Raw genomic sequence first — 13130 nt, 5'->3', positions numbered from 1 at the left:
GTTCGGTACCGACTTGATGGCACCTAACAACAACATATATGTATGTAAGCATTTAAAATTATGTTAATATTTTAAAATGTATGTGTATATGAAAAAGGAGTGGCATGATTTGGGGTGGTTTTTCTTTTCTTTGAAAGAGCCCAGGTGGCATAGTAGTTAAAGCGCTTGACTGCTAACTGAAAGGTCAGCGGTTTGAGCCTCCCAGCCCCTCTTTGGGAGACGGGAGTGGCAGTCTACTTTCATAAACCTGTGGAGCAGTTCTACTTTGGTCTGTAGGGTGACTCTGAGTCCACATTGACTCAACAGCATCAGGTGTGGCTTTTGGGTTCTTCTTTGTTCTCTACTTCTTTATTCTTAGTTTAATTAGGAAATGATTATATGGATATTTAAAAACAGGCCAGAGAGCTACAAGATGCCACTGTTTTTGTTTTTATATTGTGTACCTAAAGCAAAATGAAGTAAGTGCTCTTATATGTGACTTAATGCTTTTCAAAGCCCATATAGCCAGAGGTATCATCATCAGCATTGTGTTTTTCAGAGGATTCTTAAGTTAGCGAAGTCAGATTTAATGATTAAAAATCAATTCAGGTTTATTTCCCCATTAATTCTAGTATAATAAATCTAGTGAGTACAGTAGAAAACTGGAGAATCGCTTTCTATTCATTGTTATCTTTTGTATAGCATTTGACAATCTTGTTTGTATTGTATGCGTTTAGGGGCTCTCAGGAGAATGTAAAGTTCCTACTGTACATAAATGTATCATTTTGCTTTCACATCCTTTGTAGACCTAGCAGCAGTAGCATAAACAAAGGAGAGGCCCGACCCAAACGGAGGCCAGAAGCCAAAGTGCCCCTTCAGACTCTACACATGACCTCTGAGAATCAAGAGAAAGTAAAAGCTCTTCTCCGAGACCTGCAAGAACAGGATGCGGATGCTGGATCTGAGTAAATCATTTTATTTCAGTAAATTACTATGTTAAGGAAGATGTATTAACAATTCGAAAGTCTGTGGAACACTGGATAAATACTAATGCTGTAATAGTCTTGAAATTCATTGAATAGGAGCCAAGAGAAGTACAAGAATAATTACTCAATAACAGTTTTAGAGAGAGTTTATTCTCTAACATCCATGAGCAATGATACAAATTCTCTTAACTTAATTTTTCAGTTTTTCCTTCTTAAAAAAAAAAATGCTTATTTTATTGTTGTTGATAGTATATATAGCAGAACATGCACTAATTTAATAGTTTCTAAATGTACCATTTCGTGACATTGATTGCATTCCCAGTTATGCATCCATTCTCAACCATCTTTTCTGAGTTGTTCCTGCTCTGTTAGCACAGGCTTACCACCCCCTAAGGTTCCTGTCTAATCTTCAAGTTGCTTTTGTCAGTTTGATCCCATAGAGATAGTTCTTAAAAGAGCATAATACTCAAGGCAGATCTTTTTTACTAGCTAAGATAACTATTGTTCTGTTTTAAGAAAATATTTTTGGGTTACAGTTGAAAGCTTATCTCAGGGAAATAGTTTCAGGGGCTCATCTAACCTTCATGGCTCCCTAAGAAATCTGGAGTCCATGAAAACATTAAAGTCTGTATTTTTCTCCTTTTGATCAGAAATCTTCTGTAGAATATTTGATCAGAATGCTCAGTAATTGTAGCTGGTATACCTCTTCCAAATTTTTCAGCCCAGGGCTTTGAGTCCCAATTTTTTCTATTCCGGTTATTGTTCCTGTTCACCCAAATTTGAAAAGTTTGGGTCTTTTCTAAAAGGTTTTACTTTGTCAGCCAAGACTGAACTGGTTTGAACCAATTCAAAGTCCTGTTGTAAGTTTTAGTCACTTTTCTTCCTCCTCTCCCTCCATTGCATATGACTATGTTGCCATGTGGTTTAAGTTGGAGAAGTAAGTTCATTCCTTCTTTCCATATACCAGAATTAATCAGTGATCACTCATAAACAGTTCAATTTCCATTCTATCTACAACTCTCTTATCAACCTCAGATTAGGAAAATGGGTTTATGCAACAAAAATTTTTAAGTTAGGGATTTTTGTTGTTGATGTTAAGATGTTAAGAATGAGAAGATACGGAACCAGAACTTCTGCGGTTAAGAGCACAGACTCTGGGGTCTTACTGCCTTGCTTAAAATCTCAAGTTGCACTTTGCTGTGCAACTTTAATAAAAAACAAAGCCTTAGTGGTTAATCAGACAAATGGTGATACTAGTAGTACTTCCTAGGGTTACTGGAAAGTGCTAGAGTAAGTTCTTTTAGAAGAATTACCTCTGAGATAGTGGATCAAGATAGATCAAATGCCTGACTTTTCTGAAGTGCTAAACTACACCATAATCCATAAAAGCAGTCATCACTCTTCCCCTCAGTATTCTCCCCCACATCCTAGGGGTCCGCATTTGGCAGCATCATCTCCCAGAACTCATGGACTGATGAAGAAATAACTCACAGGGTTGTGGAGGTGGACAAGTCTCAAGCCTGCAGTTCAGACATCAGTTTGGATGATTCGCTTCACTCAGCCAAGCTGGTGATACACAAGGCTGCTGAAGCTGGTGAATCAGATCAAGCTTCAGGCTCAAGTTCCCAAAATGGGGGGTCATACGAAGGCAAGCTTGATTAGTCAAGTAAAGGTAACACATCGCCCACTCACATCACCAAGATAAGCTCATTTTACACCCAGCTTGGTCAAAATTGGCCAAGGCCCTCATTAGATTTCCAAGTTTTTACAATAAAAATTAACCCTGTTAACCATCCTGTCTTTCTCTTATCTAGCCCCATCAGGAAAAAGTAGTTTGGTAGGACTGTGGCTAAAAGAGACCTATTAAATAATTCACTGTACTTCCGGAAGTTTAAAGAGATTGTACATATCAAGCTCTTAACACAATATCCAACATGTAATTAATACTTGATAAATCTTAGTTGTCACAAGATTAATTAACAAGTTAATGAATGATTAAATCAGTGGCTGAAAAATAGTAAGCCCGTATGTCTTTGGGCTTTTTGAAGTACATACTTTGACCATTGCTAAATATTTCTTTGAAGTAAGTAGAAATCAGTCCTTACAGTATGTAAAAATATTCCCTGTGCTAGGAAAGGCATTTCTGGGGAAGAGGAAGATGATGAGCCCGATTATTGTGATGATGAGCAGTACTGGTCACCTGGGAAAGAAGCTTCCCTTGTTCTACATCCTAAAGCTTTGGAAGATGCTGGGCCAGGCCTGGTGGAGCCTTGTATTCCAGAATTTACAGTCTCACCATTTGCAGTGCAAAAGCTTTCCAGGTAATTGTTTTCAACATTTAAGGGAGTTTTGAGACACTTTCAAGGTAACCAATCCAACTACCTTTCTTTGAGTACTTTCCTTGGAATACTCTTGGAATAACAGATATGCCTGACAGTCTGTCTCTTTAGCACAATTATTCTCATTTGGAAATGGGAGGTGGGTTTAAGGAAGCATCATTTTACCAGAGATACTTGTTCAAAATACAAAAGTCCTACCCATAGATAGTCATAATTTCACATAAATGGATCTAAATGAATGCCACACCACTACTTTGATAATACCAAGTAATTTTTGTCCTTGACAGGTATGGTTTCAATACTGAACGCTGTCAAGCAGCCCTGAGGTTTTGTGGTGGAGATGTTGGGGCTTCACTAGAACATCTACTCACCCAGTGTTTTTCAGAAACATTTGGAGAAAGGATGAAGACCTCTGAGGCAGTTGCCCACATTAGCTTGGATGAGTGTATGGAACAGCGACAGGAAGAGGCATTTGCTCTCAAGTCAATCTGTGGAGAAAAATTTGTAGAAAGAATTCAGAATAGAGTCTGGACCATTGGATTAGATTTGGAGTATTTGGCAAGTAATTTCTGCAAATCAAAGCAAAGAGGAAGTAGCAAAACTGTGCAGGCAATTTCTCTTGAAACCTGTAAATTTTACCTCAAAGGAAACTGTAAATTTGGATCAAAATGCAAATTCAAGCATGAAGTACCTTCAAATCAAATTGTTGGAAGAACAGAAAGACGTGTAGATGAGTCTCACCTTAATGAAGATGCATCTTTTTTATATGAACTTGAAATTCGATTTTCTAAAGACCACAAATACCCCTACCAAGCTCCCCTTGTGGCGTTTTATTCCACCAATGAGCATCTACCTCTGGCTTGTCGTTTACATATTTCCGAGTTCCTTTATGGCAAAGCCTTGACATTCGCAGAAACAGCTGAACCTGTTGTATATTCTTTGTTAACCCTTTTAGAGGAAGAGTCAGAAATAGTCAAGTTACTAGTTAATACCCATCATAAGTACAGTGTTCCTCCCATGAACATTTTACCATCAGTCTCTGGGACCAGGATGAATCATCTTGCCTGTCGTAAATCCACGATTCCAAATAATTTTTTTGTTTCTAATCAAACTGCAGAAGGTATGTAAGGCACTGATCAAGTAGAGGGCATTGTGGAGGGCATTCAGGATAATGGATTTAGAAGTCAAAGCTTCCGAGGGCTGGTCTAGCATCTCCCAGTTATCTTGGGCAAGTCATTCTCCCCCTCAGTTCCCTGTGCAAAAGGGAATGAGCATCCCCTGCACTGCAGTCTGACTTTAATAGTGAGACCTGTTAACTGTGAAGACACTGTGTGTCCCTGTGATTGAGATCTGTGAATTGGAAGTTTGTAGCACTGTATAAATTTACCTTAGCAGCATAGAATCTCAGGGTTTGAAAGACTTTGAAGAACTTGCCCAGAAAAATATTTCATTTAATTTGATTTCATATGTTTACTTCTGATACTCTATATGACATTGCTTTCCAATGAGTGTTTAGAAATACTTCTGTTTTTACAACTGTCCTTTACCCTCCTTCTTATAGTACACTGACTGGACCTCTGAAATTCAGGAGAACAGAACTGTCTTTTTAAGGCCCTAAATCATCAAAGAATAAATATTTGTGCAAGCTTCTGGCTTTGTCCAGATTCAGATTTGCTGCACGAATTCTGATGCCCCAAGTAAACCATCTTTACAACTTTCATCAAAGAATTCTCTCCTAATTGTTTGCCACCTTTCTGCCAGAGAAACAAAAGTTGTTATGATTTCATAAGCGTTCCTGGGTTAATATCCATAAGTAGAGAAAAGCAAAGCTATACTAAGATGGTGATACTGAACAGTTGCCTGAGTTCACTCTCCCACTGCCTGACTCATTCCCAACTACCACCTTCTAGCACATGGGATTCAGACGTGTCCATGTGGAAGTGACAAATTATGTACCATGGACTATTTTTTCAAATGACAGCTTTATTAAGATATAATTCATAGATCATAAAATTCATCCTTTTAAAGTATCCCCTTCAGTGGTGGTTAGTATATTCACAGACATGCAGCCATCACTGCTATCTAATTCCAGAGCATTCATCACCTTCAAAAAACTCCATATCCATGAGTACTCATTCCCCATATGCTTTTCCACCTAGCCCCTGACAATCACTAACCTCCTTTCTTGACTCTCTATTTGCCTGTTCTGGACATTCCATACAAATGCAGCTGTATAGTATGCGGCCTTTTGTGTCTGGCTTCTTCCACTCAATCTTCATGTTTTCACAGCTTGTGCAGTTTGTAGCATGTATCAGTACTTCATTCCTTTCATTGCTGAGTAATATTGCATCATACCAATACAACACATGTTTATCCATTCATCAGTTGATAAACATCCAAATTGTTTTGTGTCATAGACTTTTAGGGACACTTGCAAATAGTTGAAACTTTGACTTACTTCTTGAGTGCAAAGAATGTTGGATTAATAAGGCATGCCAATACTTTTACCACTTTGATTTTGATTTATGGTGTAATGATAACCACTTATACTGGAGTAAAGTTTACTTGAAAATTAGTTTTAAGTTCTTTACTAGTAGTAGTATTGAAATGAATGAACCTGCTGTAATCAAGCTTTAACTTTTTTTTCCATTTTATGATTTTTTGTTGTTTTTTTGTTAGATAGTGGCTTTCCCCCTTTGCTAAAGAAAGGGTTCCATATCGAAATGTTTCCTTTTATCCCCTTCAAGTTGAAAAAGAATCAGAACCTGAGGAGGCAGATGAGGATGAAGGTCCTGCACCAGTTATAGTGGAGAATGAAAGCTATGTGAACCTTAAGAAAAAGATTTCCAAAAGATATGACTGGCAGGCAAAATCAGTACATGCTGAAAATGCTAAAATCTGCAAGCAGTTCCGAATAAAACAGGTAGGGTATGCTGAGAGAATGGCTAGCATTTCCTCCTTTATGTATGGATGAAGAGATTAGGAATGAGGAAGCTTTGGCTAACTTCCCTAGTAGACTTTTGGTTCTCTTTCACCCTGAGTGAGCAAAGTTTCTGCATGCCACACAGACCTGGTTGCATGTTTTTTAGATGATTTTAGAAAAATCTGATGGCTAGTGAATATCAAATGCACACACAAAATATTCTCAGAATCATGTGACTTTGCTACTATAACAAACAGTCTTATATGTGGAAGGGAAATTAACACTGTCATTAAGTTAGAAAAATCAGTTTGTAAGTGAAGAGGAGGGACTCTTTACCCCATTCCACAGGCTCAGAGCAGAAATAACTAGATCACTGTTGCATAGCTAGTAGGTGGTAACAGAGGAGTCCATGCTGATTTCTGTTCCCAAATCCCATGTTGTTTCTACACTGAAACTGTTAGGAAAAGATGGATGTGGGACAGTTGCTATGTCACTTGGGGGATTAGATTAGATGCTATCTAATCATACATTCCTAAATTTCTTTAATTCTGAAATTTGACACAGTATAACACTATTTATTACATCTGTAGTACAATACTGATTGAACATCAGAAAATGTATGAAATTATAAATATGGTACAAGCAGAAATATGTGTTAAATTTGATTAGTGTATTTTGAAGTAGCAAAATCAGTACATTTTTATGTTAAAATTATTTGCAGGAAATGACAAGCTAGTATTGATTTCTTATATGATTCAAAAATACAGCCATAGATTAATGTAACATTATCTTTAGTCATCCGACTGAATTCTGTAGATGTGGTGATTGGCAGAAAAGAACTTTTTAGGTGATATGCTTAATGTTACTGATTTAGGTAAAAATCTGGTAAGGTAGACAGCTTTGCTCTCCAACATGGTAGCTCCTAGCCACATGTGGCTCTTTAAATTAATTCAAATGAAAGGTAAACTTCTCATTCTCAATTGCCTTAGCCACAATTTGAGTGCTTACTAGCTCAGTGTGGCTACAGGTTGCCATATTGGACAGCACAGAATCCATCATCAACACAGACCACTCTGGGACAGTGCTGGCGGCTGGCGCAGAAACTCTTTCTAGGAAGAGCTGAATGAGTGCTAAGCAACACGGGTTTCTCTGTCTTCCAAGATCTTTCCTTTAATTCAGTTGTAGGAATCCCACACAGAATCCACAGCATTATTGTGGCTCGTGTTTCCAACAGCTCTCTAAAGTCATCTGCACCCTTCCTTTACAAATCTCTGCAGTCTCTCTTGGAACACAGTTTTTAAGGAAAGAACAGAAAGGGTGGATTTCATGGTGGGATTCCAGGTTCCAAGCTCTGTGAAAGGTGATCAGAGCAACCTGACTGATGCCCTTTCTTTGATTCGATTAGGCTTCCAGACAGTTCCAGTCAACTCTGCAAGAAAGACAGTCCCTCCCTGCTTGGGAAGAAAGAGAAACTATTCTGAAATTGTTGGGCAAACATCAAGTTCTTGTCATAAGTGGTATGACTGGGTAAGAACGCAATTTGTTCAGAATGCAGCTTTCATTATAAATACATGTACCCTGGTTAGCATAACCAGTTCTATTTTTAAAAAACTAGTAACTGGTGTTATTTGAACTTTTCCCTCTCAAATATTAAATAATATTACACAGAAGCTAATGTTTTTAACTCTTGTAGTCAACATAGCCACAATATAATGAAAAGAAACTAAGAAGACTCAGAAATCAATCTAAGAATGTATAGAGCTTAGGTGCTATTTTTTTGTTGTTAGGTGCTATTGAGTCAATTTTGAGTCATGATGACGCAGTGTGATAAAATCAAGTTGCCCATAGGGTTTTCTGGACCGTATGTTACAGCCATATTTTTGCATTTGATGCCATATGCTGCACTTCTTCCACCCTTGCTTGACTGCGGTCACAAAAGGAAAGTGTGTTTTGTCAAAAAAGACAGAACAAGAAAAATACAGTATGAGAATCCCTTCTTTCAGTTTTTAAGTTGCTTATGAAGCCCTGGTGTGGCACTGTGGGTTAATGTGCTGGATTGCAAGGTTGGTTTGAATCACAAGGTCAGTGGTTCAGGCTCACTAGCTGCTCCTCAGAAACGACTCTATGGCACTTAACAACAACAGAAAAAATTTCATACGTTTTCTGTTGTTCAATCGGTATTGTACTATAGATGTAATAGTGTTATACTCTGTTGGAAACGACTCAATGGCACTTAACAACAACAGCAACATAGAGGTCAAAGGAGTGCTGTGTCTGCATCTCTGTAGGATAAGCTACGGACTGCTAACAACAAGGTTGGTGGTTCTGGTCCACCAGCTGCTCCTCAGGAGAAAGATGAAGGTTTCTGCTCCCATAAAGATTTATAGCCTCGGAAACCCTATACAGACTCACATTGAGTTGGAATCAACTTGATGGCACCTAACAAAAACAACAATCTTTATGGGAGTAGATCTCCAGGTGTTTGCTTCCCGGTTGCTGCTGGGTGAGTTTGAACCTGTAATCTTTCAGTTAATGTTTGAGTGCTTAACCATTGCACTACCATGGCTCCGTAGATCTTCTATAGCTCTGCCTTTAAGACAAGGGGCCCCGCTAAAGACACTTAACAAAACCCACTATTGAATTCAAAAACAGTTAACTTGAAAACTTCTCAATTTTGAGTTATTTTTTATTAGGGCTTTTATCTGTTCTTTTAAGAACAACTCATTATTTTTTCTATTTCACAGAACTGTATGTGTTATACAAATCTGTTTAGCAAGGACAAGTTGCAGATTTAATTGAGTTCTTTGTCCAAGGATATACAATTTAATAATTACATTTGGCCAGATTCACTAATACAGGGGTGGTGGTTGTGTGATAAAAGTTTTGTTCGGCTTCACCTACCTTTTCAAACAGATGAGTTAGTTATGACTCATTGCAACCCTGTATACAGTTTCCAAGGCTGTAAATCTTTACAGGAGCAGAAAGTTTCATCTTTCTCCCACAGAGCAGCTGGTAGATTCGAACTACTGCCTTGCGGTTACCAGCTCAGCTCATAACCCACTACACTATCAGAGCTCCATCACTAATGTTGTTATTGTTGTTGTTATGTGCTGTGGAGTCGGTTCCGACTCATAGCGACCCTGTACAGAGTTTCCGAGGCTGTAAATCTTTACGGGAGCAGAACGCCTCAGCTTTCTCCCGTGGAACAGCTGGTAGTTTCAAACTGCTGACCTGATGGTTTGCAGCCTGATTCGTAACCACTACGCTACCATAGGTCCATCACTAATATAATATTAAAATTATATTTTCCCAGTTTCTGATCTTTTTAACTTCAATACATTTCTGTCCAAATCAATATACATCAAAGGGAAACAACCAAAGTGTTTTAATACTCATAAGGTAATCTTCCTATTTCTTTGGTACTCATATGTTGAGAAGTTTACATTCTTAGGTATTACAGACCTTAATCTGATGTTTGTTCAATAGTTCCAGTTGTGTAAGTGATATTTAACTATTATGTGATTATCATGTTCATCTCAGTGCAAATTCCTAGAGGTTATCATTAGTGTGAATAGTTTTAGAAGAAGGTGCTTTGGTGGCACAATGGTTAAGTGCTTATCTGCTAACCAAAGGGTCGTTGGTGTGAAACCCACCAGCTACACTGCAGAAGGAAGATGTGATAGTCTGCTCTGAAAAGATTGTAGTTATTAAGTGTCATAGAGTCAGTTCCGACCCATAGCCACCCTGTATAGGGCTTCCGAGGAGTGACTGATGGATTTGAATCACTGACTTCCTGGGTAGCAGCCCAGTGTGTATCCTGTAACGCCACACTGAAAAGATTACAGCCTTGGAAACCTCACGGGCCAGTTTTACTTTGTCCTTCAGCGTGGCTATGAGTTGAAATCAACTCAATGGCAATCCATACGGTAGTGCACAGTAGTGCTAGACCAGGGGTGGGGGACCTTTTTTCTGCCAAAATTTATAATATCATTCACCATCTAAAATTATCAACTTAAAAATTAGCCTGCTGTATTTGGTGAAACTTTTCACTAACTCACCCCTAATGTGATGGCTGGAACTTCGGTTACCTTGGCAGGGCCAGAACAAATGATTTTTTGGGCCAGATGGTCCCAGCCCCTGTTTGAGAAGGTAAGAGAAGTCAAACGATACTCTTAGCACTTTTTCACTACATCTGATCACTTCTTCAGCACTTAAAAACTCCGTTTTGGTCTTTTGTTTTGACATTCAGATGTGGAAAAACTACACAGATCCCACAGTTTATACTGGATGATTCTCTGAACGGGTCATGTGAGAAGGTGGCTAACATCATCTGCACGCAACCCCGACGAATCTCTGCAATCTCTGTTGCTGAGCGTGTTGCCAAAGAAAGAGCAGAGAGGGTGGGTCTGACTGTGGGATACCAAATCCGGCTAGAAAGTGTCAAGGTTTGTATGCTCTGCTTACTATCTGGCAACAGAAATTTACAATATTCAGTTCTTGAAGTCTGGAAATTCATGAAAAAACTGGGACATACACTTGCAGGTCATTTTAAATCAGTAGTGGAGTCCTGGTATGGTGCTGTAGCCTAAGAACTGAGCTGCTAACTGCAAAGTTAACTGTTCAAACCCACCAGCTGCTCCTCAGAACCCTATACAGGGGAACTATCAGTTAGAATGATTTGACAGCACATAACTACAATAGCAACAAACCTTCAGTAAGACTGAAGTTCTTCTAGAAATACTTAAGTGTAAGAGTTTTTATTAGGTTGTACTTAATTTCCTTTATAAAGGCCTTTTATTTTTATTGGCTGAGTGATCTAGTAGGTGCTGTCTTGGTCTTCTTGAAACACAAGACTCCATCCATTTAAATTAGGAGCAAACAAATTAAGGATTTATCTCATTATTCAGTATTGCTTGTATATTTTGTAATGATTTTTAATGTATTTTTAAGAGAGTCTGAAGCTAAAAATTGTGGTATGAAATAGTAAAGCTTTTGTTATTATAGCAAGCAAGAATCTAAGCCTTTAGTATGGTTTCATATTAAATGAAACTGTTGGTGTTTTCTATATTCTTTAGTTCTACCAATGTAGTGGTTACGAATGGGGCTGTGAGCACCAAGGTCAGCAGTTCGAAACTACCAGCTGTTCCGTGAGAGAAAGATGAGGCTTTCTACTCCTGTAAATATTTACAGCCTCGGAAACCCTGCACAGGGTTGCTATGAGTCGGAACCGACTCCACGGCACACAACAACAACCCATTCAAAATAGCTTGCCAGTAAAGTGTTTCCTGTTTTCAAAAATTGTCTGACTGCTCTGTTTTGCTTTTTGCATGTAAGTCCTCAGCCACCAGACTATTGTACTGCACCACAGGAGTGCTGCTGAGGAGGCTTGAAGGAGACACAGCTCTACAAGGAATCACTCATATCATTGTGGATGAAGTCCACGAGAGAACAGAAGAAAGGTAAAACTGCACACCTCAAATGAAGGCATGGTCCAAAGAATGGTGTCCTGCTGCCAGTGTAGCTTTGTAGAGCTGGTTTTAGTGATTTGCCCTGTGGTGGGTTAGAAAGAAGGGACTACTTTCCTACCCTCCAGGTTCTGTGGCACTGTGTGTGCTAGGGGAGCACATGTTCTCTCCTGGAAGAGTGACATCATCTAATAGGCAGTATCTAGCACCTGCGTGGACACCATGCTGACCTGGGCACTATGCTACTAGGAGTAACAGATGCTGTAGCTGATTGGTAAATGTGTGCTTCCTTCTTTGTTCATCTGATCAGTTATTTAGTCCTAACATGCATTTATATATTTATCAGGCCCATACTAAGTGCTAAGTACTATATGAGTTTCACACATAAGAAACTGGAAAAATATAAGGTTACTATTATATTAGTGATGGAGCTCTGGTAGCGTAGTGGCTCATGAGCTGGGCTACTAACCTCAAGGCAGTAGTTCGAATCTATCTGGTGCTCTCTTTCTGTTCCTGTAAAGATTTACAACCTTGGAAACCCTTTATAGGAGACACAGTCATAGACATCTATGTATAGTCCTCCTTATCTCTTAACAAGAGACCTGGTGTGGCTCTGTGGGTTAATACTCTGGACTAAAAAGTCAGTTTGAACAGCAAGGTTGGCAGTTGAAGCTCACCAGCCACTCCTTGGAAAACCTATACAGGGTGGCTGTGGGTCGAAACCAACTCGATGTCACTCAGCAAACAACAACAACATCTCTTACAGTCTGGTAGGAAAAATACATGATTAGCAAGTAAATAGACAACTAAGTACTATGAAGGGAAGAGAATAGAAATAGAAACATAAACATCCACAGAAACATTAAAAACAAAACAAAACAAAACCTAAAATGGCCAGTGATCATATCTCTAAAAATTTAACATTTAAACTGAGAGGCAGAGTATGAGAAGGAGTCCCATGTGGCAGATGGAGGCAAGGACTGCAGTCACAGAAAATCGTGGTGAGAAATGGCTGCATGAGTTTAGAAACCGAAGGAAGGCCATTGCAGCTTGAGCATGGTGAGAGGGGGAAAGTGGCAGGTGGAGGAGGAAGCAAGGCCGATCTTCCAGGACCTTATACCCCAAGCATGATAAAGCATTTTGATTTTGATTTGAAAGCACTGAGGCAGTGTTTCCTGATTTTAAGCTAGTCAGTATCCCTTTGCTCTATAGGCCTGTCATACTGCATTGATGGGATTACAAGTGTCAGTTTTAGGATTTTAGGAGAATATTTTCTAATAGTTCTAAAACTTAAATGTAGTTCCGGAAAAAGATGGCGGATCGGGTGGAAGTGTAGTGACGAGCTCTGCCGAGAACATAGAATACAGGACCAAGAAGGTTCAGGGAATGGTCCCAGTACTCTGAACCATATATAAAGGAATATCTAGAAGGTTGGAAG

General features: G+C 39.0%; 1 protein-coding gene across 1 annotated transcript in view; it reads left to right on the top strand.

Annotated features, from left to right (window-relative positions):
- DHX57 (DEAH (Asp-Glu-Ala-Asp/His) box polypeptide 57) overlaps positions 1 to 13130 on the top strand; it is an 83142-nt gene that overhangs the window by 5638 nt on the left and 64374 nt on the right. The window contains exons 2-8 of the mRNA XM_006839377.1: positions 786 to 944; positions 3098 to 3286; positions 3592 to 4424; positions 6052 to 6227; positions 7633 to 7754; positions 10477 to 10672; positions 11562 to 11686. Of these exons, the coding sequence (XP_006839440.1) occupies positions 786 to 944; positions 3098 to 3286; positions 3592 to 4424; positions 6052 to 6227; positions 7633 to 7754; positions 10477 to 10672; positions 11562 to 11686 (1800 nt within the window). The remainder of the gene's footprint in view (positions 1 to 785; positions 945 to 3097; positions 3287 to 3591; positions 4425 to 6051; positions 6228 to 7632; positions 7755 to 10476; positions 10673 to 11561; positions 11687 to 13130) is intronic.

Source organism: Chrysochloris asiatica, unplaced genomic scaffold (genome assembly GCF_000296735.1).
Source record: "Chrysochloris asiatica unplaced genomic scaffold, ChrAsi1.0 scaffold00024, whole genome shotgun sequence".
NCBI classification, from domain to species: Eukaryota; Metazoa; Chordata; class Mammalia; order Afrosoricida; family Chrysochloridae; genus Chrysochloris; species Chrysochloris asiatica.
This window is presented reverse-complemented; position numbering and strand designations above follow the sequence as displayed.